This window comes from Phoenix dactylifera, chromosome 15 (genome assembly GCF_009389715.1).
Source record: "Phoenix dactylifera cultivar Barhee BC4 chromosome 15, palm_55x_up_171113_PBpolish2nd_filt_p, whole genome shotgun sequence".
Classification (NCBI taxonomy): Eukaryota; Viridiplantae; Streptophyta; class Magnoliopsida; order Arecales; family Arecaceae; genus Phoenix; species Phoenix dactylifera.
The window spans coordinates 3,186,080-3,211,363 of record NC_052406.1 but is presented as its reverse complement, the minus strand read 5'-3'; the positions used below and the strand labels follow the sequence as shown (position 1 = coordinate 3,211,363).

The 25,284-nt window shown below is 40.6% G+C and overlaps 2 protein-coding genes and 1 non-coding gene across 8 annotated transcripts; 1 reads left to right on the top strand and 2 right to left on the bottom strand.

The window, feature by feature from the left end:
• Positions 1–936: 936 nt before the first annotated feature.
• TRNAE-UUC lies at positions 937–1,010 on the top strand. Its single transcript has one exon. It is a non-coding gene; the product is annotated as a tRNA-Glu (tRNA).
• A 4,167-nt stretch (positions 1,011–5,177) lies between these two features.
• Positions 5,178–9,819, bottom strand: LOC103704233 (proline-rich receptor-like protein kinase PERK4). The gene is made up of 9 exons (XM_008787436.3): positions 9,670–9,819; positions 7,945–8,537; positions 6,939–7,472; positions 6,678–6,764; positions 6,511–6,581; positions 6,320–6,396; positions 6,078–6,225; positions 5,839–6,000; positions 5,178–5,717 (listed from the first exon to the last, which is right to left on the bottom strand). Exons 2-9 carry the CDS (start codon positions 8,498–8,500, stop codon positions 5,448–5,450), a joined length of 1,905 nt encoding a protein of 634 aa, XP_008785658.2. The 5' UTR covers positions 8,501–8,537; positions 9,670–9,819; the 3' UTR covers positions 5,178–5,447.
• Positions 9,820–17,045: 7,226 nt separating this feature from the next.
• On the bottom strand, positions 17,046–23,824 carry LOC103704231 (acidic leucine-rich nuclear phosphoprotein 32-related protein 1-like). 6 transcript variants are annotated; one of them, XR_005515047.1, is made up of 5 exons: positions 23,654–23,824; positions 22,208–23,403; positions 19,575–19,874; positions 19,080–19,149; positions 17,046–17,790 (listed from the first exon to the last, which is right to left on the bottom strand). XR_005515047.1 is itself a non-coding variant. In XM_039134117.1 (3 exons), the coding sequence occupies exons 2-3, from the start codon at positions 23,399–23,401 to the stop codon at positions 19,623–19,625; spliced, it is 1,446 nt and encodes a 481-aa protein (XP_038990045.1). In that variant the 5' UTR covers positions 23,402–23,403; positions 23,492–23,810; the 3' UTR covers positions 19,260–19,622. The 6 variants fall into 6 exon arrangements, 1 of the variants encoding a protein (XP_038990045.1); XR_005515046.1 differs by having other exon boundaries at positions 23,492–23,810; XR_005515048.1 differs by having other exon boundaries at positions 23,602–23,810.
• Between the last annotated feature and the right edge of the window lie 1,460 nt (positions 23,825–25,284).

The following is a 25,284-nucleotide window of genomic DNA, read 5'->3' as shown; positions in this document are numbered from 1 at the left end:
GGTCGGGGAGATGGGCATGGCCACCCGTCGAGGAGCGGCAGAACCGGCCGAAGCCGGTGGTGCACGCACAGTGCACGGCCGACACCCGCTGTCGGTCCGATGGCCTCCATGGTGGCCCGAGCCGGTAGCGTCCACGGCCAGTAGGGAGATCCCCTTTGGCTCTCCTTCTCCGATCCTCTCCGGCCAACACCGGTTCCACCTATGGAAATCCGATCGGTCCGAGCCGAGGACTCTTCCGTGCATCAGAGGTAAGTATTCATTTAGGGTTTAGATCTAGGGTTTAATGGGAAGAGGAAAATCGCAGTCGAGTGGAAGGGGGAAAGGCTAATTCGGCATGGGCCGTCCATGGCCTTCGATCGACCGATCCAATATTGGATCACGGTTGCTCACAGTGAGATCTTCCCCTTCTTTCCTCTGTTAATCCTTTCCTAGCTAGGTTAAATCTAGCTTAACAGCATGTAAATGGAGGAGTTAGAAGTTTACCTAGCTCCGAGAAGCCGTGAAGTGTTCCCGGCGAGCTGCTATGTCTGCTCCGGCAGTGTAGTGCGGCGTCGAACTGGCGATCCTTCCTCCTCCGGCGCCACTGCTCCCGATCCAGTTCCTTGCACAGAGGAATGAAGGTGAGGAGTGTAGTCGGTGGGTTCCCGTCCTTAGGACTCCAGGGTTTTTATAACCCTCCATCAATCTCAGAGGGGTGGGGGGACCGCGGCTATTAGGCGGTTATAACCGCCTCAACAGTTGCCGCCCTCCACCTCCTTCCTTCCAAAATTTCCAGATGGGCCGTCGGCTTTGGTCCACGCCGGTCCATCTGGTCCGGGGTTTACAATAATCGTTGGTTCCTTGCCTTATGGGAACTTAAAAAGTCTGAAAGTTATGTTTGTGGGCTCTTTGATGTTAAATTATATAAAGGATTTGTTTAGTTACAACTTTCATCCTTCCATTGTCGTCTAGTCTGGTTAGGATACCTGGCTTTCACCCAGGCGACCCGGGTTCAAATCCCGGCAATGGAAAATTTAGTTTTGCTTTTTTACAAGAATAAAAATCATGAATATGGCAATCCGAGGGGACTAGTATTATGAGTCTATTCCTTGAAACATTTACTCCAAAAACTTCATTAAGAATAACTAACTTGCCTAATTTTGCAATCATCATTATGCCATTTTAAAGATTTCAACAATTTATTTAATCAATATAAACTATGACCTAGCTCTTGATTTCAGCAAATGATAATGCTGCAGCTTCAATTCAATTGACCACACAACATGGGTGAAAAAAACAATGCACCTTCTAGAGGTGGTCATTCATTGAGGAGTTCATGCTCTTTCTGGAGAAGTCAGCATTTGGATCTAGGTTGGAGGAGAGAGGGATTCATGTTGCCTATCTAGCTTACCACTTGTGGTTGGGCAGGAGCACCCGAGTTTTTGAGAGCAGCAGCTCGCCTCCAGGGTGGCGGCGGCCAGAGCACTACTGCACGCAGTGGAGTTCATTAGTACTGCTGAGACTTTACCCACCGGGTTAGCTAGGGACATCTGGGGCCCCATTTCTGCTCTTGTAGCACCCAGTTATGTGTTTATATCTTGGGTGCCCCCACCCCCGGCTTTCTGAAGGTGAATTTTGATGGCAGTGTGGTAGACGACGGGAGATAGGGAGGTGCAGGCTTCGTCATCAGAGATTATGAGTCCAAACTAGTGGCGGCGGGGGGTCAGCAGATTTTCGATGCTTCGGTGGTGTGTACCTAGCTCAGAGCTGCCTGGAAAAGCATTTCTTTTGCCCGACGGACATTGGGTGCGGTCCGGCTCATTCTAGATGGCGACTTGACCACGGTGATTGATTGGATCCAGGATCGGGATCGTGCAGGTAAGGGTAGACCGTTACTTCTCGATAGTCGCAGACTATTGCAAGAGTGTGATGCCCACCAGACCACACACCTATAGAGAAGCGAATGGAGCAGCAGATTAGGTTGCATCCTATGCGGCCCACTACTCTGGCAGATTTGTATGATAGAGAGTACCGGGTTCTTTATCTGTTTTGTTGTTTTCTAATTTTGTTGGCCGCATCCATACCCGCAGGGTGTGAATCGCCATTGTACCAAAAAAAAAACCAACCTAATATAGTTTTCTATTCCTTCATGAGAGTCTTTAAATGATTATAGACTCCCATATATCTTTCTAGCCACTTAGCATAAATCCTAAATCTCAGTTCACAAAAATTATTCAACTTTGACTTAAATACATCATGAATAACGTGATTAACTCAAACCCAACAAGTAACTCACAAATACTAGAGGACACCATACATGGCTTTGCATGCATATAACCGGCCATGCATGCATAAGTGTCTTTACTATAAAATTTAATAAGGAATTCAATTTAGATAATGATTCGAAACGGATATCCCCAATAGAAAAATATCCTACTTCTTTTATTTTGTACGAAATGATTATTCACCCGGCTTATATAAAAAGTTAAGAAATCATCATATAATAATTGAGAAATTGCAATATAAAAAATATTAAAAAAAAATAGGGAGATTTGTGATGATTTTAAAACCTGCCGAGTGAAAATAGGGAACGTAGTAACTAGACTAAATGGCACATTCCTCCCCCTTTAGAAATAACCCATGTACTCAAGGGTAAACTTTGGGAACTGCATATTGATCTTGCTTAATTAGTTCCTCCCGTGTTGCTTCTATTGGCAACAAGCCTTGCCGGTGGATAACAATGTCATCTTTCCCTACGGTCCAAAATAACCTTCAAGCTCTCCTCCAATCACTTTTCGAAGTTGTGCTTGAACTGAGACCTTTTCTTCCACCATTTTCAATGCAAAGAAGATGGTGATGAGTAGAACAGTGAGTTCCCAATCTGCGAAGATGACATTGAAGGCAGCTACAATGCTGATGCCTACCATAAGCATGGGCTGGAGTAGATATGAAAGGTCATAATCAGTAATTGTCAAGTCCAAGTGTTGGGTGTCACAGCCTCAAATTGCAGTATACTGTAGATCCTACGGCCCCTATGATCATACTTTTTTTTTTTTTATAGTAAGCCAGACAAATCAGACCAAACAAGTATAAATATATCTGTGGGAGTCAGCAAATAAGAAGATGACCATAACTTCGAAGTAAGGAAAATGGTATATGGTTAGTTCTTTATTTTTTGGAATAATCTTACAACATCAGCGCTACACGTTGAAAGACGTTGATCTATCCTTTAGAAAAGGGCTGACTCACATCAGAATACAGAGCTTATATAGTTACACATTGAAAATACAGTGATCTTTCAAATCACTTATGAGATTGTTCGGCTTGTTAAATAGTTTAACATATCTACTTACAAACCATTATTTTTTATAAAAAAATATTATTCTTTTTTTTATTACAAATTCTTTATAAATAATATCTGTAAACTTTTTTTTTTAAATAAAGGCCGGATGACTTTGCCTTCATGTTCGTAAAAAAAAACAATACCAACATAGGGAAGAGCCATTTACAGAGCAGAGACACTCATCCTTGGTGACGGTTGTTGAGGTCGTTGGGTCAAAACCAATGGTCAAAGTGAGCATGGGAAGAAAGATACCACCTCCAGCGATGCCTCCGAAAGCAGGCCCTCTGAACCTAATGATTAAGCCCACCACGACCCTCCACCCAAACTTCAGCTCCTGCCGGTATTCCCTTCTTGTTTCAGTTTCAGTCTTCATCACCACAAGAAGACTCAGTAGGAACAAAAAGAGACATCAAATAGCTCGAGAAACAAAAGAGAAGGAGAAGAATGTATATAAGGAGAGTGAGAGAGAGTCTCGTACTGGCCAAACATGAGTGTGAGAACTGAGAAGAGTTTCTGGCGTTGAAGAGAGTATGGAAGAGGTTGGCGAGGAGATGCTTCTTGTCCTCTGTGGTTCTTCTCTATGATGCTGCTGTTATCACTAAAACTGCGACCACTTCCTACTTGAATTGGAGAGGATCCAAGGCTCCATTCTGCTAAAATCACCATGTTCCAGGACAGGCGGAGCACCAAAGCCAGCCCCTACGTCTCTCCCGTCTTCCACCCATTGCTTTCCTCTTCCTCAGACATCAAACCAACCGAACTATCGAGATTAAAAGAAAGGTTACAAGCCACACTCTCTTTCCCCTCTTCTTAGATGAAAGAAAGATTAAGCTCTTGGAAGACTAATTAAAGCCTTCCACAAGCTTCTTTCAATCCATTTGATAGGAGAGAGCTAATGGTACGAGGTCAGACTTTGGCTGCCAAAGAGATGGCATACGAAGTCTCTTTACAATTGGGGGTCATACTTTACATGCTCTTCTATGGGATCCGAAACAATATCAAGAAGGTGAGAAGTTCCTACCCCCACTAGCATGCATGCATTTCAGGTTTCACTAGAATGCGTTTATACAAAACTTATATAAGATAGTTCCTTTTTTTTAATCTGTTAAGATAATTCGGTTTTATCAAACAATCATTTGGTTATTTTTTATGAGATCTGCTTTATATGGAACTAAAGGTGATTATTTTATGTCTTAGTAAAACTTAGCATTTCAGGTAAAACTTCCATTGCTAGGAGGCTAGCAAAAATAGCCAGTTGCTATTTTTCATAAGCAGAAACAAGGGGTACTACTTAAACTTATCAACCAGACCCTAAAATTTTCAGGCATAGTTACGAGGCACCCTAAGAATTTGACTATGCTCTAACCAGCCCATTGATATTCCAGTAGAAGAGTACCTTAATTGTGAGATCCACTGAAGTAAAACCAATGTTAATCAAGTGACTAGTAGCATGTTGGCCTGCAAGCAGTAAAATATCAAATTTCTTCAAACTAGTCAATAGAAAGTACCGAAAATCTCCTCAACGAATAATCAATGTGAGACTAAACACATGCCTGCACGGATCCTCACATACTCTCTCCATTCAAGCCCGGACATTCTCGTCAGGCTAAGAGTTCAAATATATTCAAATCTAATTACAAGCACCATAATCGGCCCATGGTCAGCCTCTATGAACCCGTACTTCAATGTCTCCTAGTCCACATAGGCTATAAGCCAAATTCGCTCTAATACCACTTGTAACAATCCAGGACCTCACCCAAAAAGGCTAGCCAGAAGATATTTTTTGGGGTTTCTTGATTCTGTATAAGTATCCGAGATTTAAAAAAAAACATAGAAAAAAAGTGAGGCGAGAGAATTCTAGAAAATCCCCAGCCTTTTCCTCACTTCAAACAATAATGGTCCAAGCTGCCAGTAAATAATAGAAGCCAAGTCCAATAATTACAATATTGATAAGAACAGGCACTGATAGACATTAACCAAATCATCTCTCCCACCAACAAAAGAAGGCTACAACACATTCAATTCAACAAGCTCCTTAGTTTCATGATTGAGTATATCTTAATTCTATCATGATCATATTTTTCCTTTCCTTTTCTTTTCTTTCTTTTTTTAATTTCCAGGGAGATCAACGAGCTCTGTGCCTCTGATTTCCAAAGGCATTCAACTCCCCAGAGCTGCTCAAGTCAGAGGCATTGAGCCCATAGTCATTGGTCTGTCCACTGTACTCATTGCTGAACTCCTCGCCTCCAAGCACAACCCTCCTGAACTGCCTCATGTTTGCGCTATACGAACCTGACTCATAATCTGAGCTTGAGTTGAAGTATGAACTCTGCCCGGGCTTCACCCCCTCATTCAAGTCTTCAAGCGATGTGTCACCCTCCAATGCCCTCACAATCTGTTTCAGAACAATCATTTCTCACATCCGAACCTTCGAATGATAGGACTTGTCAAATCATTAGGAATTAGATGCACCATCCTTCCTTTGGGGGCAGGAAGATGATGTAAAGGCTCCATACCTGACTCATCTTGGGGCGCCTCCTCGCGGAATGGCGAACACAAGCAGCAGCACATGCTATCATGCGTTGCATCTCTATTGCATTGTAATCGTTCTCCAGGTGCGGATCTACCAACTCATCAAAATTTTCATTGGACAATGCACGGCTTAAAACAGGCCTTGCCTGCTCCGAACAAGCAAGTTAGATATATGGAGTTTCATTAGTTGATGAGAAAAGAAAGAATTGAGTAGCACACTAACCCAATCAACCAAGCTATCTTCCATGAATGCATGGGTATCGTCAACAGGGCGTCGTCCAGTTATCAGCTCCAAAAGCATCACACCAAACGAGAAGACGTCGGATTTCTCCGTCAGCTTACCGCTTGATGCATACTCTGGAGCCAAATACCTACATTTGAGGAAGAAGATTGTGTCAATAAGAGGGAATCCATCTGGATTTGCTATTAATCTTTGATTAATTACTCTAGGATGATCTTCCTCACCCAAAAGTTCCCATCACACGCGTCGAAACATGTGTGTCATTGTCAGAATTTAACTTGGCCAGTCCAAAATCCGCAACCTGGATAAGTAACCATACAGCTGGTCAGGTCCTTTATAATGATAAGAGAACTAAAAGACCATCGCACAAGGTGTTTGTCATATAATAAGAAAAACCATGTCTAGGCCACCTTACCATGGCTTCAAATTTATTATCCAAGAGAATGTTAGCAGCTTTAATGTCACGATGGAAAATGCGAGGGTGGCCTTTATGCAGATACAAAAGAAAAAGAACAGTTAAATATGGTAATTCAACCAAGTTAAATTAAGTGTCTAGGAAGAGAATATGAACATGGAACTCACAGTCTTCGTGCAAGTAGGCAAGGCCTTTTGCTGATCCTAATGCAATTTTAATTCTTGTTGGAAAATCCATTACCGGAAGATCTTTTCCTGGAAAAGATAGTTGCAAACTATTAATTTGAATCCTGCAGCGGATTATATGCAGTTGGAGTGCAGAAATACCCATTCTCTTCAGACTAACTATTCTACCGAGATAGAATGAAACACATACACCACAGATTTTAATTTAACTGAAATAACTACGTAAAGAGAGAGAGAGCTAACCATGAAGATGGTATTCAAGAGTTTTGTTGGGAACAAACTCATAGACGAGCATCCGTTGCGACCCAGCAATGCAATATCCAACAAGGGACACAAGGTGGCGATGGTGAACTCTGCTGATGATTTCAACCTCAGCTTGGAACTCTCTCTCTCCCTGTCCACTCCCCGACTTGAGCTGCTTCACGGCGACCTCCTTTCCATTAGGGAGTATGCCCTTGTACACGTAGCCGAACCCGCCTTGCCCTACGAGATTGCCCTGAGAGAACCCGTTTGTTACAGCCGCCAGCTCCTCGTAGGTGAAGGTGCTCTTGTTGAACCCCAAGGCAATGCTGGGTGAAGGGGGAGGCAACGGAGGACCATGGGGGCCTGAGTAACCCGAGCTCATGTCACCGCTGCTCATCATTGCCGGAGGTGGCGACTGCTGCCACCCGCCTCCACCTGGGGCAGCCACTCCTGGAGGTGGTGGAATCTTGCCCATGGGGTCCATCCCTTGGTGTTGCCATTTTGGGAGTGATCCATTGTTATAGTAGCCATCACCTAAAGAGATTACCATATTCACCACCATAAATAAGGTTGAAAAATGCATCAAAGCATACTGACAGGTTTTAGATAGTAAAAGCATGGAAATTCACAAGCCATTCATCATTGCCTGCCAGAAAATTTGCCAATGATCAGTCCATCAGAACTATTAATAGTTCAGGAAATTAATTTCAGGTTACAAATATCACTCTCTCATCTTTAACACAAGCAGAGAACTGGTTTTCGCAAGAATAGTGATGCTTGCATCTTAACAGTAGCTCACCCAGCCACATTGAAATCAACTATCTTCAACAAGAAATAATAAATAAACCGCGGTGGCATGTCATGTATCATTAGCGTCGCGGCATCAGAAAGGCGATTCCATAGACTAATGGCAAATGAATTCAGTATATATTATGTATAAATTTGTTGCATTCTGTGATAGTTGAAATAGAATTATGAACTTGTGAAATCCTTTGAACAAAATTACCTTTGGGCACTGAAGGATCATAATAGTGCATGTTATTGCGAGGCTTCTTCCTCTTAAAGCAGCAGCATATCGCAACGGCCAGCAAAGCAATGACGAATAGAGTTATACCCACAGCAGTCCCCACAACAAGGGGTAAATTAGTTGCCTCGCCTTGGCCGCCACCTTGGCCGGCGCTGCTGCTGCTGTTTTTGTCATTCTTCGAAGGTAGCTTCGAGTCTACCTTGGGTGTCGGCGAAGGTGATGTCTTCCCAGAAGTACTCTTTGGAGGGGGCCCAGGCACTGCACCCGACTGAGCTGGTGGTGGCGGTGGCACGGTAGAATCAGATGGTGGAGCAGGCGGAGAGGGAGATTTGTTTGATTGAGGTGGAGAATTCTTTGGAGGTGGAGCAGTTGGGGTGGCGGGTGGAGGTGCCGAGGAGGGTGGTGGTGATGGGGGCGGTGGCGGCGAAGACTTTGGGGGTGGCGCCGCCTGAGGTGCTGGGGATGAAGAATTGGAAAGAGGGGGAGACTCGGCCATGTTTCTACGAAGATGGAGTACCAGCTCAGGAGACTCCATCCTCCCCCTGGCTGCTTGCCGTTGCTCACCTACGCCACTAAGAACCCGTACAAAAAAATTTGCAAAAGAAACGACAAAATTCAAAACAGATGCAAATAATAGTCAAGAAACAATGATTACTCAAAAAAAACAAAAAATGGAAACAATGAAGGAAGAAACTTGAGAGGGAGGTTTGTTTTTACACTCATATCATGAAGGGGAAATAAGCAGACTGCACTTCAAAGAGCATGCATAGGTGAGAAAAATGTGTAACAAAAAACTATGCTATTCTATATATATATATATATATATATATATAGAGAGAGAGAGAGAGAGAGAGAGAGAGAGAGAGAGAGAGATTTTGCAGAAATTCTGAATCTTTTTCTAAGGAAGGATAATCAAAATTCAAAAACAGATTTCTTTTAAGATTCAAGAATTCTTTTTTTATTTTCAAAAGAGAAATCTAGCTTTCTACATGCTTACATTGATTTTTGCTTAGAAAAAAACAATGAATTTTGATAACAAGGGAGGTTGGTCAATGCATTGGTGAGAAAAAAGCGCAAACAAAAGAATATGCTATTCTATGTTTGAAAAAAAAAGAAAGTTTTTGCAAAAATGCCTAATATTATTTTAACTATTTTTACAAAAAAAAAATCTACATGATTACAATTGATCTGTGATATGAAAACTCGATGATTATAACAAATTAGGAGGTGAGTTCATGCACCGGTTGGAGCAATATGCAAAAAAAAAAAAAAAAAAAAGAAGAAAGCAAAACACTGTATTTTAAAAAACAAAAAAGGCGTTTGCAAAGGGCCAAATATTCATCGAAGATTCTAGAATTCTTCTTCCAAAAAAAAAAAAAAAAACTTTAGAATTGTGCATGACTCCATTGATTTTGTGCTGCAAAAATTGAATGATTTTTTTATAACAGGAAGGGAGGTGAACTCATGCATTTGGTGAGACAATGTGCGACAAAAACTATGCTATTCTCTCTCTCTCTCTCTCTCTCTCTAAATATATAAAAGAGAACATCTCTGCAAAAAAAATCAAACGTTCTTTTAAGATTATAGAATTCTTTTTTCAGGAAATAAAAAATCTGTGATCCACCATATTTGCATTGAATTCTTCTTCAAAAACCAAATAAAATTTCATAACAAAAAGGGAGGAGGGTTTAAGATCAAGAGCACCTTTTTTTCTGTTTTCCTCCTTTGAAGATGAAAAGGGCTCTCAGAGAAGGATGCTGGGGAGAGGTGTTACACTATGACTCGGCTCCATCCTTCTCCAACCACCACCTCCATTCTCCTGGGATTTTATTTGGGACTCGCTATTTTTGTTCACTTTTTTTGCCATCCACTTGTGCTTGTTCTACAGTTGGAAGGTCAAGAAAATTTTTCAGCAAAAAAAAAGGTCAAGAAAATAGAAAAAAAAAAAGAAGAAAAAGAAAAGATTTGTGAGGAAAAAAAAGAAATGAAAAGCCCAGAAGGCCCACAACAAGTTTCTTCCACCAACTCTGGTTGCCGGCTTTTCCTATTCTTAACCGGTCGTTAACCCACGCCCGCGCGACCGTGCGATACACGGTATCTGGGACACGTGTCGTGGTTGCGACCACAAGAGGGCGCGGACCATCCGGACTCCGGAGAAGCCGCGATCCTGGCAAAATTGTAATACCACAGGAGGAGCCGAGTTTACACGGGAAAACGGGGAGGAGACTGGATTTGGTGTTGGGCTCATAACAACTCCTATCGGGAATGCAAACACCACGGCCAAAGACAAATACTTCCTTCTTTTTTTTTTTCTTTTTTGTATAAACACCCTTCTCAAAATTAAATTTACGTGAATATCCTTTTAAAATTTATATTTATTTCTGTACTTTTATAAAATATTGTTTTTGCATAAATGCCTCTGATATAACGGTTCTTCTAACACTGTCAATAAAAATCATATTTATTTTAATTAAAAATAAAATAAAATTTTGAAATTACATTTTAGTCTTCTATCGTGTTCGCCTTATAAATTTTTTTTTTTTGCACATCTACCTATTAAGAATAAAAAGGGCAAAATAACAAAACAAGTATTTTACGAGGGTATACATGCAAATATCAATTTTGAAAGGGTACTCATATAAAATTCGATATTTAGGAGGATATTCTTGCATTTTTTTTTTTTTTTAAAGCAAGCAAAGTTATCCAATTTAACTTTCAGATTTTAACTAACAAATTTGTCCCCTACTCCCAAATTTATCAATTTTAAACTTCCATTAACAAATTTGCCTCCTACTTCCTCTCAAGCCTCCTGGAAGCAAGATTTAAAATAATAGTGCCTTAATAATTATGTAATGATTTTAGAGACCTCATTTTATCCATAATAAGATTTTATATAACAGCAGTTACAATCACTCAAAAAAAAAAAAAAACAGGTGTTATATGACATGTTCATTAGATTAAGATTGTGTCTTTTAAACTCAAATTCTACTCATGTAACACCAATATTTTTCCATTGTTCTCCTTTCTAAAAGCTAATGGTTAATGCTTTACTCCTTTTCAACAACATCTGCATCTTTCCCTCAAAACAGCAACTGCTGCATCTTTATTGTGGAAACTTCTTTAACTTAATCGTATACTGGCTATCATTTAATGATTTCTTGAATTTTATAATGTTGGTAGTTAACAATATGTACTTGCTTTACAGAATTTTGCAAGTAGCTATGCATAAGCTTGTAGAAGTTTGCAGCAAGGATACCTGCTCACGTATTAGCTGTTGAAGCTCTCCATATTTGGTCTATGAGTGCGCTTTTGCTCTTTTAGAAAGAATAGGATAAAAATTAAAACCAAGCAAAGCAGAGACTAATTTTTGCTAGAGAGAATTTTTCAAACATGTTTGCAGTTACCAGAAATAAAGTTTTCTCAATGAATATTGCATCATTTAATTATACACTAAGGACAGCCAAATTTTCGCTACCTTGAACAAAATTTTTATAAAACTGTTTACATTGCATTATCTGACATGGTCTAACTTTCAATGATTCAACTGGGAAAACAATAGGAATTGAATTGAATATCTCTGCCATTATTACACAAACTCCAGTTAGCCTTATAAGCCAACCACCATCTTATTATAATTTTTCTCCACTTTCAGAAAAATACAATCCTTACATTCATTCTGTAGTAAATAACCATATAATCGTTTAACTAAAAAATAACATATAATTGAATATAAAGTTGATGTGGGCCTGAATCCTACCAATTCAACATCGACAACATACATTCTAAATTGAGAATTCAAACCATTGATCATGATCTATATCATAGAAACTATCAAGAAACAAAAAAAAAGTCAAAAATATTTTGAAAAGCCTCCTACCATAAATCATACGGGCATGAACATTAATGAATGTAATAGCATTAGTGTATCAAATTATTTTGTAAAATATAAATTAAACAACCACACCATTAACCATAATCAACACCTCATAAAATATGTACCTACTAAAATTCCATAAATTTGAATATCTCCTAACCATATATGCAAAACATCATATCAAGCCATTCAAACTATGCATTTTTGGACCACCCGATACTAAAATTTGATTTTTGTTTTCCAAGTGCTTTTTGTGATGGGAATCATAATCAATAGAATGGATTCTCTACTATTGATTTTAGATTAATTGGATTACAATCTCAATCCTTCCAAAGGGAGAGCAAGCCAACTCAAGAGTATATAAACTAAATTAAAAAAAAAATAAATTCATAAATTTTACTATACACAATCTTGATAAATGCTGGTCATAGCTATCTATCAAATACTCCTTTCTTAAATTAAAAAAACCATGCGGATTACATACACCAAAAGATCTATTAACATAAAGCTCTAACAGTAGTTATATTATGCTTGTAGAAATGCTCATAATCCTGAACTATGCCTCTAGCAATGGTTTCTTAGATTATACAATGATCTATCGGCAATTGTGGGAGCATAGCCGTTCCAGAGCAAGCCACAAATAGCACGGGAAGCAGCTTGGCCTGGCCATGATGAGCACAGCCTGAGCGCAGCCTGCACACGAACCATGATGAAATGGACTTTCTGCAAACATTACTTCACATTTACCTGCACCGAGTCTTCCAATGAGTTTCCACTGGTAATTAAACGGAAATGCTTACACAGTGAAATTAGATAACAACCGCACATATAAGACTTCTTTTTCAGGTAAATGCACAAAGAATCAGACGAATATGTTCTGTATACAATGATCTTATGACGAGGAGCGTCACAATAAAATAAAGTACAGGTTATGTTAAGCTCACAAAAACAGGAGAATACAACCTCAGCACCAAGTAGCGATTTTACATTGATGATGCCGAACCTGAAAGTTCTGATGATTATAAGATTGTTAGTTTTGAACCAACAAAAAGGTCGTATGAATATTTTATCAGACTTTTTTTTATATAAAAAGGAACGAATTGCTTGCAATGGAAAATCGTTGCAGGGAGCAATATGCTACATTTGCACGAGGAACACGCATGAGCAATAACTAAGGCTGCATATGGTTTTACTAAACTGCTTAGACCCGAGCCGACCCGTGTTAAAGGATCCATGCGGCCGGGTCAGATTCTAAGATTAAACCTATTTTATTTTCGGGCCGGGTTTGGTTTTACTAAATTCGAACCCGACCCGACACAATCTATTTGATTTTTGGAGGAAATTTTGGATTTCTAATCTTACGATGTGATCTGAATTCGGAAAACCCGTTAGGCCCTCGCTCTCCGAACTCAGTCTCTCCCAATTCTCAAATCCCAAATACCTAAGACCGAAGAAGAATGACCATACATACGGGTACATAGAAGGAACATCTAGATAGCCAGACATCATGGCCTTCTAATGGTAAGTGGCCTTGGACCTGTAGTGCCATAGACCATTGCAATTCTTGCAGGTAGGGACGGTGGATTTGCTCTAAATGAGGATGTGGGCAGGCCAAGTCAAGCTGCAATTATTTGTGAACGCTCATGAAGAAGCCTCTGTCTTGCTCTGCCTGTTTGTTCCCTTACCCTCATGATGACACTTTCAATGGCAGTGAAGAATGCCAATTTAGCCTCCAGCTTATGCAACTGCAGAAACGCAAGAATTAGCATTGGCACCACTCTAGTAATTTAGAACAGAAGGAAAAAATGCCAGCTTGATGATCAAATCTGACAACATATCTTGCTTATTATCATTCATCCAAAATCGATAATTGAAGAAGTATGGATGTCCATCTCCATGATCTCATACAATACCTGCTTCTCAATAACCAAAAAAAAAGATGAGCTACCGGATTTGATCTTCTTTCTGTTTGGCAAGAAACTTAGCTTTCACGGTAGCAGCAGAGAGTGCACTAACTGCAGCACGTTTCAACCTATCTATGTTATGATCATCATTTGTAGCAGTTGAGTCACAATTATTCTCCTCATTGCTCGATGAGTTATTGTTCTTTTATTGAGGTGAGAATTTTACAAAGATATCATTATTTTTTCTAGAAAACTTGATGTCAACACGAGATGATGCAATCTACTATTGATTTATTTTGGTCATTCTTCTCAACTAAGAGTGATGTCAACACGAGATAATGCAATCTACTATTGATTTTTTTGGTCATTCTTCTCAACTAAGAGTAACTAATTACCATCACTGGAACTGACTTCTGCTATTTGAGCGTATGCCCCAAAGCTAGTTAGATTAATCTTATGACTTGTTTAATTTAAATTGAAATTGGAACACATGGGCCAAAGTTACATAATTTTTTGAATTAAAAATCTTTATTTCATATATTTATTAAATAATTATATCAAATATTTGTCAAAATATGTTAGAAATAAATATTTTAGAAATAAATATGAAATAATCTAATGTTCTGCTTGCCGCACTTCTTCTCGATTGCAACAAAGGTAGACCGAGTGCAATAGACTTTGAACTTAGATTGCAGACATGGGTGATAAGAGAGGAATGTGCGAGGGTCCACTTGAACTAGTCCGAAAAAAATGAAAACATATGATTAGCCAAAAGCCGATCGAGAAGAGATTGACTTGCCAAATTGGAAACTCTAAACAAAAAGCAAATCAATGGTAATGATATTATAATTCGGCAATGCAACCTATTTATTGTGACATCCTGATTTGTGACGATATTTCAACTTAGTAAACCAATCAAAAGTTGGATGATCAAAATAAATAAATTGTTCCGACCAATACTCAGTCTTATTCAGAATAGGTGATGGCATCAAGATAGTCAAAAGAAAAAAGAAGAGCACCGAGAAGAAAGACAGGGCCTATTTATGGGCCAAGTAAGTATATGAGATATTTATTTCATATACTTATTTCACAAAATATGTATATGCTGATCAAGGCATCATATGTGAAATAAATATTTTACAAATATTTATTTCATATTTGGTTATTTCTAAAATATTTTACCAATATTTGAGAAATAAATATGCTCTGAGTATGTCTGATATGACTCTATTTTGGGCAAGTAAATGATGTGAATATTTCTTCAGAAAATATTCCAGAACAGTGGCAAGCTGAACCACCATCAGCAAAATTAGCAAAAAATATAGAAATACGGGAGGTAAAGAAAGCTTTGGAGAAGAAACCAAGGGAGCAAAAGAACTCATAAGAACAATCAATTTCAGACTCTGGGAAAGGATCATCTGATCAGATGATTTCCAGCTGGCAATCAAATAAAATTTTTGGAGTTAAGGGAGCAAGTGCTGGTGATTCCAGCTCAATGGTTCAAAGAGAAGCAGAAGAATCACTTAATGGGACTCTTTACTGCTGATAATCGGAGGAAAAATATCTGAAATACCTTCTGAAGAACTCTACTTCCTCAACGAGCTGAGCTTTCTTTATCGATGAACATCTCCACTAAAGAAGCTGAAAGCATTAAAATGAAAGCTGGGCAGGGAGAGATCACAATTTTGCCACTTAACTCGCAAACAACTTCAAGTCAACGAGCATGGAAACCTGCTTCAGGGATCAAGGGCCCAAGGCAAAGTCCCTCCTAGAGATTCAGCAGTAGAAATGATATCGGACTCAAAAAATAGCAATGATTTTTGAGCCTGCTTTCATGGTTGACCTTGCAAATGTTTCACCAGCCCCCTGGGTCGGTGTTGTTGCCAAGTCAAATCAATAGACAACTAGAAATATTGTCCATGAGGTAACTACCACACAACTTCTCTATGCACCTCTTTCCCTAAATTATCCCATATAGGCACAGATACCCAATTTCTCTTGATATAAAGGACACCAATGTTGCTTGAGACAGCTTATTATTGTTCCTCCCTTCCCCCCGCTCTCTTTCTTTTACTCTCTCTTCTTCTCCCTCTCCCCTTCCCTCTCTAGCTCTTCCTATGTCGATACGCCCTGGAATGGCACGGTATAGACCTATAATGTGCCGAACCCAGCTGTTAGCCTGTACGCCTTCCGATACTGATTCAACAAATCTTGTTTTAGATATTTTCTGAATGTTTTGGTGGTTTATAAATATCTTATATCTAAAGAATTCTAACTTATTAGATGAAGGACAAGTTGCAAATCCCAGTCACCATGGATCATAGTTTAGATCCATGTAAGAGGGAAGGGTCCTCATTTGCAACCCAACTTCTCAAAGTAGAACTTCTTTTGAGATCTAAAACTCCCCAAGCATCTTATACTCTTTTTATTGGAGATGTTAGTCCTTTTCTAATCTTCCCCACTCTCTTGCAGCTTCATTTGAAAGCTTTGCCTAAGAGGCAGGGAAGGCTTACTCGGTTATGAATAGAGCAAATTCCATCATAAGTCCAGGACACTGTTGACCTTTCAGCTGTCAATGGTGATGACATTATTGAGGCTAAGGACACTAAAAGAAGCCATAAGAAGGCAGATAAGGCTAAAGGTGCTGGAGTTAAGATGCCATTGCCAGTGGCTTCAGTTGATCCCTCTGCTTTCCAAATGTCTATATTGAGAAGGACAAAAGCACTTGTCAGACACAGCTAGAGACTGTGTCTTTACCCCGTTCCCACCAGCTGATCCACCTTTAGCAAGATTTTATTCCCTGGAAAGGGGCCCAAGCAAACTCTATCTCTAGCAGGGTCTATTGACTTAGGGAAGACTCGGAAACCCCCGCATCATTAAGGAACACTTAGAGGGAACAGGAAAAGAAAGCAGCATCCGATTCCAATTCCAATTCCTGCTAAGGTTCAATGAAGTCGGAATGGTCATGTGAGTGATTCTTCTTGGCCATTTCCCGGATCATCTCCATCCAAGGTTCTACCTTCCATCCAAATGAAGGTTGCATCACCTATAAAAAAAAAACAACTGAACTACTTCTGCTCAATCAAAATCCAGAAAGGAGGATGATCTATTTTACGGTCCAATTACCAATCAAAGCAAGACAACAAGCAGTATGCTCTTAACATTATTTGCTTTGTTTATTTTATATTCTAGTTTTTTTATCCTCGCATTGCATGTATCACTACATTTTCATCTTGTTTGGAATATTGTGGCATTTTTATATTAAGCTTTCTAGTATAAGTAGGAAGGATAAAGTCTGATGCTGACCAGATTTGTGATATCTTTTTGTTTAATACATACACACATACATAGAAATTGAATACATACATACATACATAAATGTACATATATTGAAAAGTGGACATTGTTAGCAAGTCAAGCAATGCAGAACTCATCAACCTAATCAACTAATAATGGCTGTCGCTCTGATTACTCGGCTCGGAAGGCCAAACCAACATCTTAATGTTTGCAATTGATGCAGTATACCTTCCCTTTAATGAAGCAGAGAGAGAGAACCAGAGAGACAAATAAAGAAAAGAAGCAAAGAAACAGATTAGCGACGTAGATCCAAGGGACAAAGGGCGGAAACTCATCGCCTCAACCAAAGCGCTGGTTGCCAGGGAGTGGGACGAGGAGGCCCTCGACGGCCCCGAACAATTCGCACTTTACTGTAGACAGACCAGCCCATGACGTACGCTGGCCGCCACCAGGTAGCTCACCGCCTCCGCCGCTCCGATCGACGCCCCAGGCCCCGGCAGGAGGACGCAACCGGTCGTCTTGAGCGCGTACATCGACAGGCCGATCACCGGGTTCACCAGAAGGCCCGCCACCGCCGCCAATCCCCGCGTCCTTCGCCTTGCACGTGACCGCAGCATTCTGAGAGACGACGCCATTTACGATAGGGAGCCCGGGGCTGTCTTCGGCTCTCGCCTTCGTTCCCGTTGGTGTCGAGAAACCATTCGTTTCTCGTGAGCTCCGACCGTCCGATTAAAGATCAGGAATGATGATCTGCACCACAAGATGATAACCACCGTCCGATTAGGACAGCCACAAAATTCAGGCCATGTGAAAACTGAGAAGTGGGGTGCGGTTTGCTCGGCCAGGCCGCTATTCCTAGTCAAGTTTGGTTCGATTTATTAGACATGCGACCACTGGAAAGCGGACGTGGACCCACCAAATATGAATAACATAGAGGCCCATCAGTTCCTATGTTGACGGTTACCTTACGCCCTAAAAATTCAAAGAATTTATAATTAATAACGTAAGTAACATCGATTCCATCCACATGGGACTCCTCGGCACCTTTTTAGAGGAGATTAAGGAGGCAAGATTTGTAGGCTGTTCCGCTCCAAGGTTCGTAATTATTTTCTGAAAGAAAATTCCGAGCACTTCATCACGGGCCACAAAATAACAAAAGGCTTCAATTAGAGCAATTTTGCACATGGTCACCGCGAGATGATCCAACAGTCCAGATACGTTCCAAAGGCCCAAACTATCATGTACCCGAACCCTGCAAACCATGTCTCCTAGATCAAAACCTAAATCTAGTTTTGCTGCATTGGTTTGGGCCGAGCAAACCCACTCACACCCTGTAAATGATGTGCGGATGATTACAAAGGCCGAGATATGGAGATATAAATGATCCAGGCTCTACGATCCAACAGCTACACGATTATCATGAGAGAGACAGCCATGTGGGTTAGCCATTTAGAACAGATCCAATCGGAGCATAATGCGCGTCGTCAGGGGCCTTCTCGGTCCATTCGGGCCCCAAGAGCGACAAATTTCAAAACACCTTCCCTTTATACACGACAGAACGGGGCCCATGACAACCGTGTTTGGAAATGCGTAACCGATACGCAAGGCCAATCCACCACAACCGGTCAACAACCAGATTGCAGCCATCTGACGTCCAACAGGATATTCATCATTTTTTTATATATATCCCAACACCAGATGAGCAGCGTCCTACGCTACGTCCAGACAAAAGACAGCTCCTACGCCCAAGCCAATTCCTTCACTCTGATAGGTAACACGACCACGTGGTGGACAGAACGAGAAGAAGAAGTCAGTGGTGGATTGGCGGAACCATCCAACCCCACATTATTAAAAATATTGAGAGCGAGAGAGATGTCAAGGCTGCTGCAATGACACCTCTAACTCGCAATTGGTCGAAAGAAGGAAAAAAAAGATGTGGAGCTCATCTCAGCCCCAGCATCCAATAGACGTGACGTGGATGTGTTTAAAGTACTCAGCTGTGAAACACACAACAAAAGGTAGTCGTAGAATAATCTTACCAGCCCTCATCAACGCATCAAATTTCCTGCAATACATGTGCAACTCCCCCGTCCGTATGCGCCGCGAGACCTGCAAGAAAAAGAAAGCATCCGCCAACGCCACACGAACACCGAACACAAAGAGCGTCAGAATAAATGCTTTGAGGGAAGCGGGAACAGAATAGTCGCAGTCCAAACAGGTACCAGAGAAATTAACCACGAAGTAACAACTTTGGCTCACAGCGGAATCTACAAAATTTGAACAGCATGCAACGGCTACTTGTTTTTGAACTTCCTGAGCTATTTGGAGGGAAAACTCAAACCCCATATATGTATATATACCTGTCGTTTGAAAGTAAGGGTTGCAACGGTCGACCAAGGAACCGTGTTCTTACAAGAACACTAACGAACTTTTGAAAGGAGGAGGGAATAAACCAAGCGACAAATTCATTCCCTCCAAGTTTAAACTACCAAATTCAAGTCTACACTGACATAGATATAGGGAAAAAAACCCACCCCTTGTTTCTTCTACTAGCATCCATGTACACTGCTGCTGAATCATCATCAGTGATGCTTTGAAGACCTCAACTCCTCAACACAGTCATCATCTTCTTCATCTCTCTTTCTCTTGTTGGGTTGAGAAGACGGAGGAGGGTGTGGCAGGACACCATTGCTGTGATTGTCCTCATTATCAACTTCATCATCATCAACCTCATCTTCATCTTCTTCGTTGCAAGCATCAAAATCACTTCCTCCAATCTCATCCACAGGTTGAGCAATCGGCTGCACTAGATATTCTGTTCCGAGATCCTCTTCCTACAAAAAAACATAAGTTCAGAAATATCAGAAACCGCCATTGCATGCATTAGTTAAATTGGGAAGTAAAGGTTTAAAAAAAAAAACACACATTAAAACAATAAAAAAAGAACAAAAAAAAGTATTAAAAAAAAGGAAAAGAAAAGAAGAACAGACGAACAACAGCAGAGTATCCATTAAAAAGTCAAAAAAAAAAAAAATACAATGAAACAGGAACAGGAAATATGATTGTAAAGAACTAAAGGACAAAGTTGAACCTATATGCATATCAATATCTAGCCAAGTGAAGAAATCCCGAATGCCAGGGAAATAGCAGAAGTTCTACTAGTGCTTACAGCAAAATTACTCCACACATCAGGCACAAACATATTAAATTCAAAATTCTTCAGCATGACATCCAAAATGTAAATCATAATTGCATATTAGAAAGCATACTTTCAATTTACAAAAATTATAATAAAAGGTCAGTAACAGATTATGCACAAAGAAAATATTCAAAATTAACTTATTTTTATGAACTAATAATCAAGCAAGAATAATGATCCAAAAGAAAAACATGTACGATCGGCCAAATCCTCCAATATTTATTAACCAAGTCCACCTAGCTGAAACAACTTGTCAGCATACAACAATGACAAAGCAATAACCCAAAAGCAGTAGACAAAACAAGGATGCGAGGATGAAAGCAAAGAGGAACAGATTACAAAACATAAATAAATAAAATACTACACAGCAGATATATAATTACAGAGTCAATGACCTAGGCAAAAGCCGTCAACCATAAAATTGTAAAAACCTGTTCAAAAGCACTGCTAAGACATTAATAGCGAACCCTGGAAATGAAGAATACTTCCAGCAGATTCCTAAAAACATGCATTAGATATGCCAAAATATTTGTCCAACTCATACCTAAACTCATAAAACCTAAACTGACCTAGGGGTACCGATATCCAGACCAAGGACAAAAAAATGCTTAAAGATTCCAAGACATCACAACATGGTAAAAAATTAATGTACAATTATGATACTTTGAATACATTTATTTATATATTCAAATCCATATATCCTTGTTCCTATGTAATAATTTTTTTTTAAAAGAAAAAAGGAACTGAAACGTCCATATTCTTCTAGCCTTCCAAATCATATCTGCTAAAACATGTAAAATATCTAACAATTCATGTCCGGATAGCAATTGTAAGCTATTAAGCCACAAAAAACGAAGCAAAAACCTAATCCCTTTTCTTTTACCATTTCTGGGTCAAGACACATATTAGTAGCATGGTAAAGCTACATTAGCTGATAATACAAAAGGGCTAACCCATTTCTTAAGCCATACTACCAACCAGCAAAGCCAGCTCACCAGAATCACAATTACCCATAAAACCTCCTTGACTTTAACTTTTTGAGTCAAACACATCACACTAGCATGGCAAAAGCCCTGCTACCTGAAAATAAGAAACAGTTAACCTACTTGCCAATGAAATCAACTTTGCCAGAATCAATAGATTCATAAAATCACCAAAAGTATAGCAGAATAAAAATTTTACAGATAACTGCTAAACCCAAAATAGCATAAGAGAACTTTGAGGCTATTAATAACAAACATGCATTCCATAACAAGTGATCACTGATTAGAAACATTAAACCATCTCGATCGAAAGACTGAAATTCTCTGTGAGGAAGGCAAACATAATTTTGTGCTTCACTGTATTCGTGAAAAAAAAATATTATCATCCATGCAGGCAGTGAGATCTAAAGAATACTGCTGTCAGATCATAGACATGCCAACTCACATTCTACAGCTTTTTCACGAGGACTAACCCAGCTAGAACCCTGTCAACATATTAATCAAAATATGCCATTGCTTGGTATTTTCATATGCCACACAGTAATCAAAGCATATTACCATCGTAGATATTGTTTACAGAAGATATTTAAGAACAGCAAAATTAGAAAAGAAGCAACATCTTCTAGTTTCATACTACTTGTAAGTGAATCAGAGACAAATAACAGAATATGGAATTATAGGCCAATCCAACTTAGACATAGCATGTCTTTGCAATGAAAGATTAAAAAAAACAAACAACAGAAGTATACGAAGAGCATGGCAAAATACAAAGGATAATAGTACACTGCTTCCAAACGAAGAAAATGAATCCCTGTAGATCAACATAGTAAACACAAAATACATAAAAATTCTGCATAAAATATGAATAACAAAATAGAGTAAGGCACTGAACCCACAACATCTCTAAATCAATGAAGAGAATATATTTATGAATCAAAATGATATATAAACTAGTTATTGAAAGTAGAATAAAATGGGAATATACCTCATCTTCATCCTCACCATCACCCTCCTCATACTCCCTATCCTCCTCCACTCCCTGCTCATCCTCCTCACCAATCTCCCCGTTCCCATCCTCCTCCCCCTGCTCATGCGCATCAATCTCCCCTTCCGTGCTCGTCAACCTCCCCGTGCTGCCCGGGTCACCATCATCCTCTTCATCCTCCACATCCTCCTCATCTTCATCCCCATCCCCATCCTCCTCATCATCCCCCTCTTCATCTATCTCATCCTCCCCAACCTCCTCGACCCCGTCAGCATCATCATCACTGTCCCCGACATCATGCACCTCAACCACATCATCATCTTCCCCTTCCTCCTCATCAATCTCCTCCACCAAATCCTCTTCCTCCTCATCGTCATCCTCCACATCCTCCTCTTCCTCCTCCTCCTCGTCCTCCATATCAGTGGAAGCTGCTCCGACCGGCTCCACCCGGAACCCATTTGATAGGTGGTGATGAGACCCCCGCCCCAGTCCATTGGCTTCCACCCTCCTACCACTCTCTGTCTCCTCCTCATCAGCATCACTCTCACCGTCCTCATCCACATCGACAATCGCAACCCCTCTACCACTTCCTCCAACGCCATCCACCGACCTCCCAACCCGATCCCCGCCATCAACCTCAACGCTCCCCGGATCCTCCTCCTCCTCTTCGTCATCTTCCTCATCCTCCTCCTCCTCGTCCGACTCCGGCCGCTCGTTCTCATCAGCATCCATCTTGTCAAGATACTTCAACGTCCGGATCATCCCGAACACCCTGGATCGGTAGTCCTTGACCCTGGTGACGGGGCACTCATAGAGATCCAGCGACACGAGACGGAGCTGGGCGAGAGGCGCGAGATCCTCGAGGAACTGTATCCGATTGTTGGAGAGATCGAGATCCCGAAGCGAATCGAGCCCGGCCTCCACCAGGAACTCGAGCCCGCCGGCGATCCGGTTGTCGGAGAGGATAAGCCGCTGTAGGTTCCGGAGTCGCGGGAACTTCTCCAACGACGAGACCCCGATGCTGGCGATCGAGAGGTGCTCCAGGCTCTGGTACCTCTCCAGCAGCCCCGGCGGAGGGAGCCGCCCCTGGAGGCACTTCACCGCCCCATCTAGGGTTAGGGTTCGCGGCGCCAAGGACAAGTCCGCCTGTCCTTCGAGGGCCGCCTCCACGGCTCTCTCCCAGGCCTCGTCCATTCCTACAAACCAATGCACAAACCTTATATTCCCAATCCCAATCCAAAAATCCAAAAAAAAAAAAAAAAAACAAGAATAAGCGATTAAGACCTCTCAATCTATCAAGCTCCCCCCAACCCCAACATATAACAATCAATCGATTGCACTCATCAACGAAGAACAAGGAAGCAAGGAGAACTGGAAAAGGAGAAAGAGAAGACCGAACGCTAGATTCACCAAGAAGGAGATGAGCGAAGAAACCCTGATTCTCACCCTAGGAGTTGGAGAAATTCAAAATTTCTCGCTCTAATTTTCTTCTCCCCTCCCTCCTCTATCCAGCGAGCTCTCCAGCAAGAGAACCCTCGCGACGAGTCCGAGATGCACTTTTCCTGCTTTCCCCCTCTCCGCCCTCCTGCTCTCTCTCCTCTACCCTCACCCTCGCCCTTTTATTTCTTTTTCTATTTTAATTCGAGTTTTTATTTTTGATTTATTTAATTTTTGGATGGGTTCGGTGGCTCGGGGTCACGTCTCGGGTTCGAGCCGGCAACTATTCGGCGGCGCCGAACCGGGTCCGAACGAGCTAGGGGTGGGGCGCTCTTTTTTTATTTTGCGCGGCGGAGCCAATGGCAACCGTTGAATTAGAACTCGCGGATCGATGACGTGGACCATTTGGACGGTGGATGTGTGGTTCAGTGCGTTGTGTTTCTTTTGTGAGAGAGAGAAAGAGAAGCGTGTTTCGTCGGCCGGTGCCAGCCGTTTTTTTTTTTTTTTTTTTTATGGGCTGTGGTGGGGCATTGGGGAAAGAAGATATTATCGGTGGAAAAAGCGTGTGAGTCCGTATAAGGGGAACACTTGTGTAAGCCCTCCGTATCCGTTATAAACGGAGATGACGGTCGTTAACTGAGGTCCATCCAATTTTACCCTAACAATAATGACCTAACTAATATGTTTCCTTGCATTATTTCCATTAATGGTATAACAATTAGTCCTTACTTTGCCGAAGCATGGACTGCCCAAGTACCATGTTTCCTTGTATTTTCATTAATGGCGATAATAAAGTAGTATGCCCTATGATAAGAATTTGCTAATCGAAAAATATGAAATGTAATGGTTTCACAAAGAAAGGCATTTCACAATCAAATTTACTCTATCTTCCATAAAGATCAGGTTTCATTCGGTTGCTTAATATATTATAGTTAGGCTTTTTTCTCTCTTTTTTTGCAATATCATATATTTAAAATACGAGATAAGTGATCTTTCTGTGAGATCATGGAACATGGCAATAACCTATGCCTTAGTGCATCAAAAAATGGAACATACAAGATAACAATATATGGCATACCGAAAATGCCACTAATGTTGCTCAATCATGCCAAAACATTTGTGTTTCAACTTGAATTTGATGGCTTAAAAACAAAAAAGAACCGTGGGGGCATGCATGCTAGAATGATTGATATAGTTATACTCACTTAATCACGTCATAACAAGGGAGGGGGCGAATACATACATGCATATAAGTATATATGTTCGTGCCAGATATTGGCGATTAAACCTATTGGAAAATATAATTTTAATTTCATTTGTATTTGAGGCAAGCTTGGCATGATTAACCAATCAATCTTTCCTATTATAATAGAAACTTCGAGGAGAGGACTCTACCCTCGTTTGACTTCTGAGTGCATTCACAGAGGAACTGGTTTAGCTCGCAATATATAATGACTGCAATCTCCTCTTGACATGAAACATGCAAGGGAATTCAATGCCTAAATTCAAAGAAAGGATTAAGTTTCAAAGGGGTGGTTTTGATCCACAAAGTGTTCCGATTCACATTCTCACATCATCTTTCGTCACAATGAATCATTTTCCTTTACAAATGCCTTTCTGCATGATTTCTCGTACTTCTC

Excerpts from the sequence above, each read along its gene's own strand:
- LOC103704233 (XM_008787436.3), bottom strand. The coding sequence starts at position 8,500 with ATGGAGTCTCCTGAGCTGGTACTCCATCTTCGTAGAAACATGGCCGAG. Across the intron at positions 7,473-7,944 it reads TGATCCTTCAGTGCCCAAAG|GTGATGGCTACTATAACAAT; the intron begins GTAATTTTGTTC and ends TAATCTCTTTAG. Across the intron at positions 6,226-6,319 it reads CGTGTGATGGGAACTTTTGG|GTATTTGGCTCCAGAGTATG; the intron begins GTGAGGAAGATC and ends CCTCAAATGTAG.
- LOC103704231 (XM_039134117.1), bottom strand. The coding sequence starts at position 23,401 with ATGGACGAGGCCTGGGAGAGAGCCGTGGAGGCGGCCCTCGAAGGACAG. Across the intron at positions 19,875-22,207 it reads ATGGTGAGGATGAAGATGAG|GAAGAGGATCTCGGAACAGA; the intron begins GTATATTCCCAT and ends GTTTTTTTGTAG.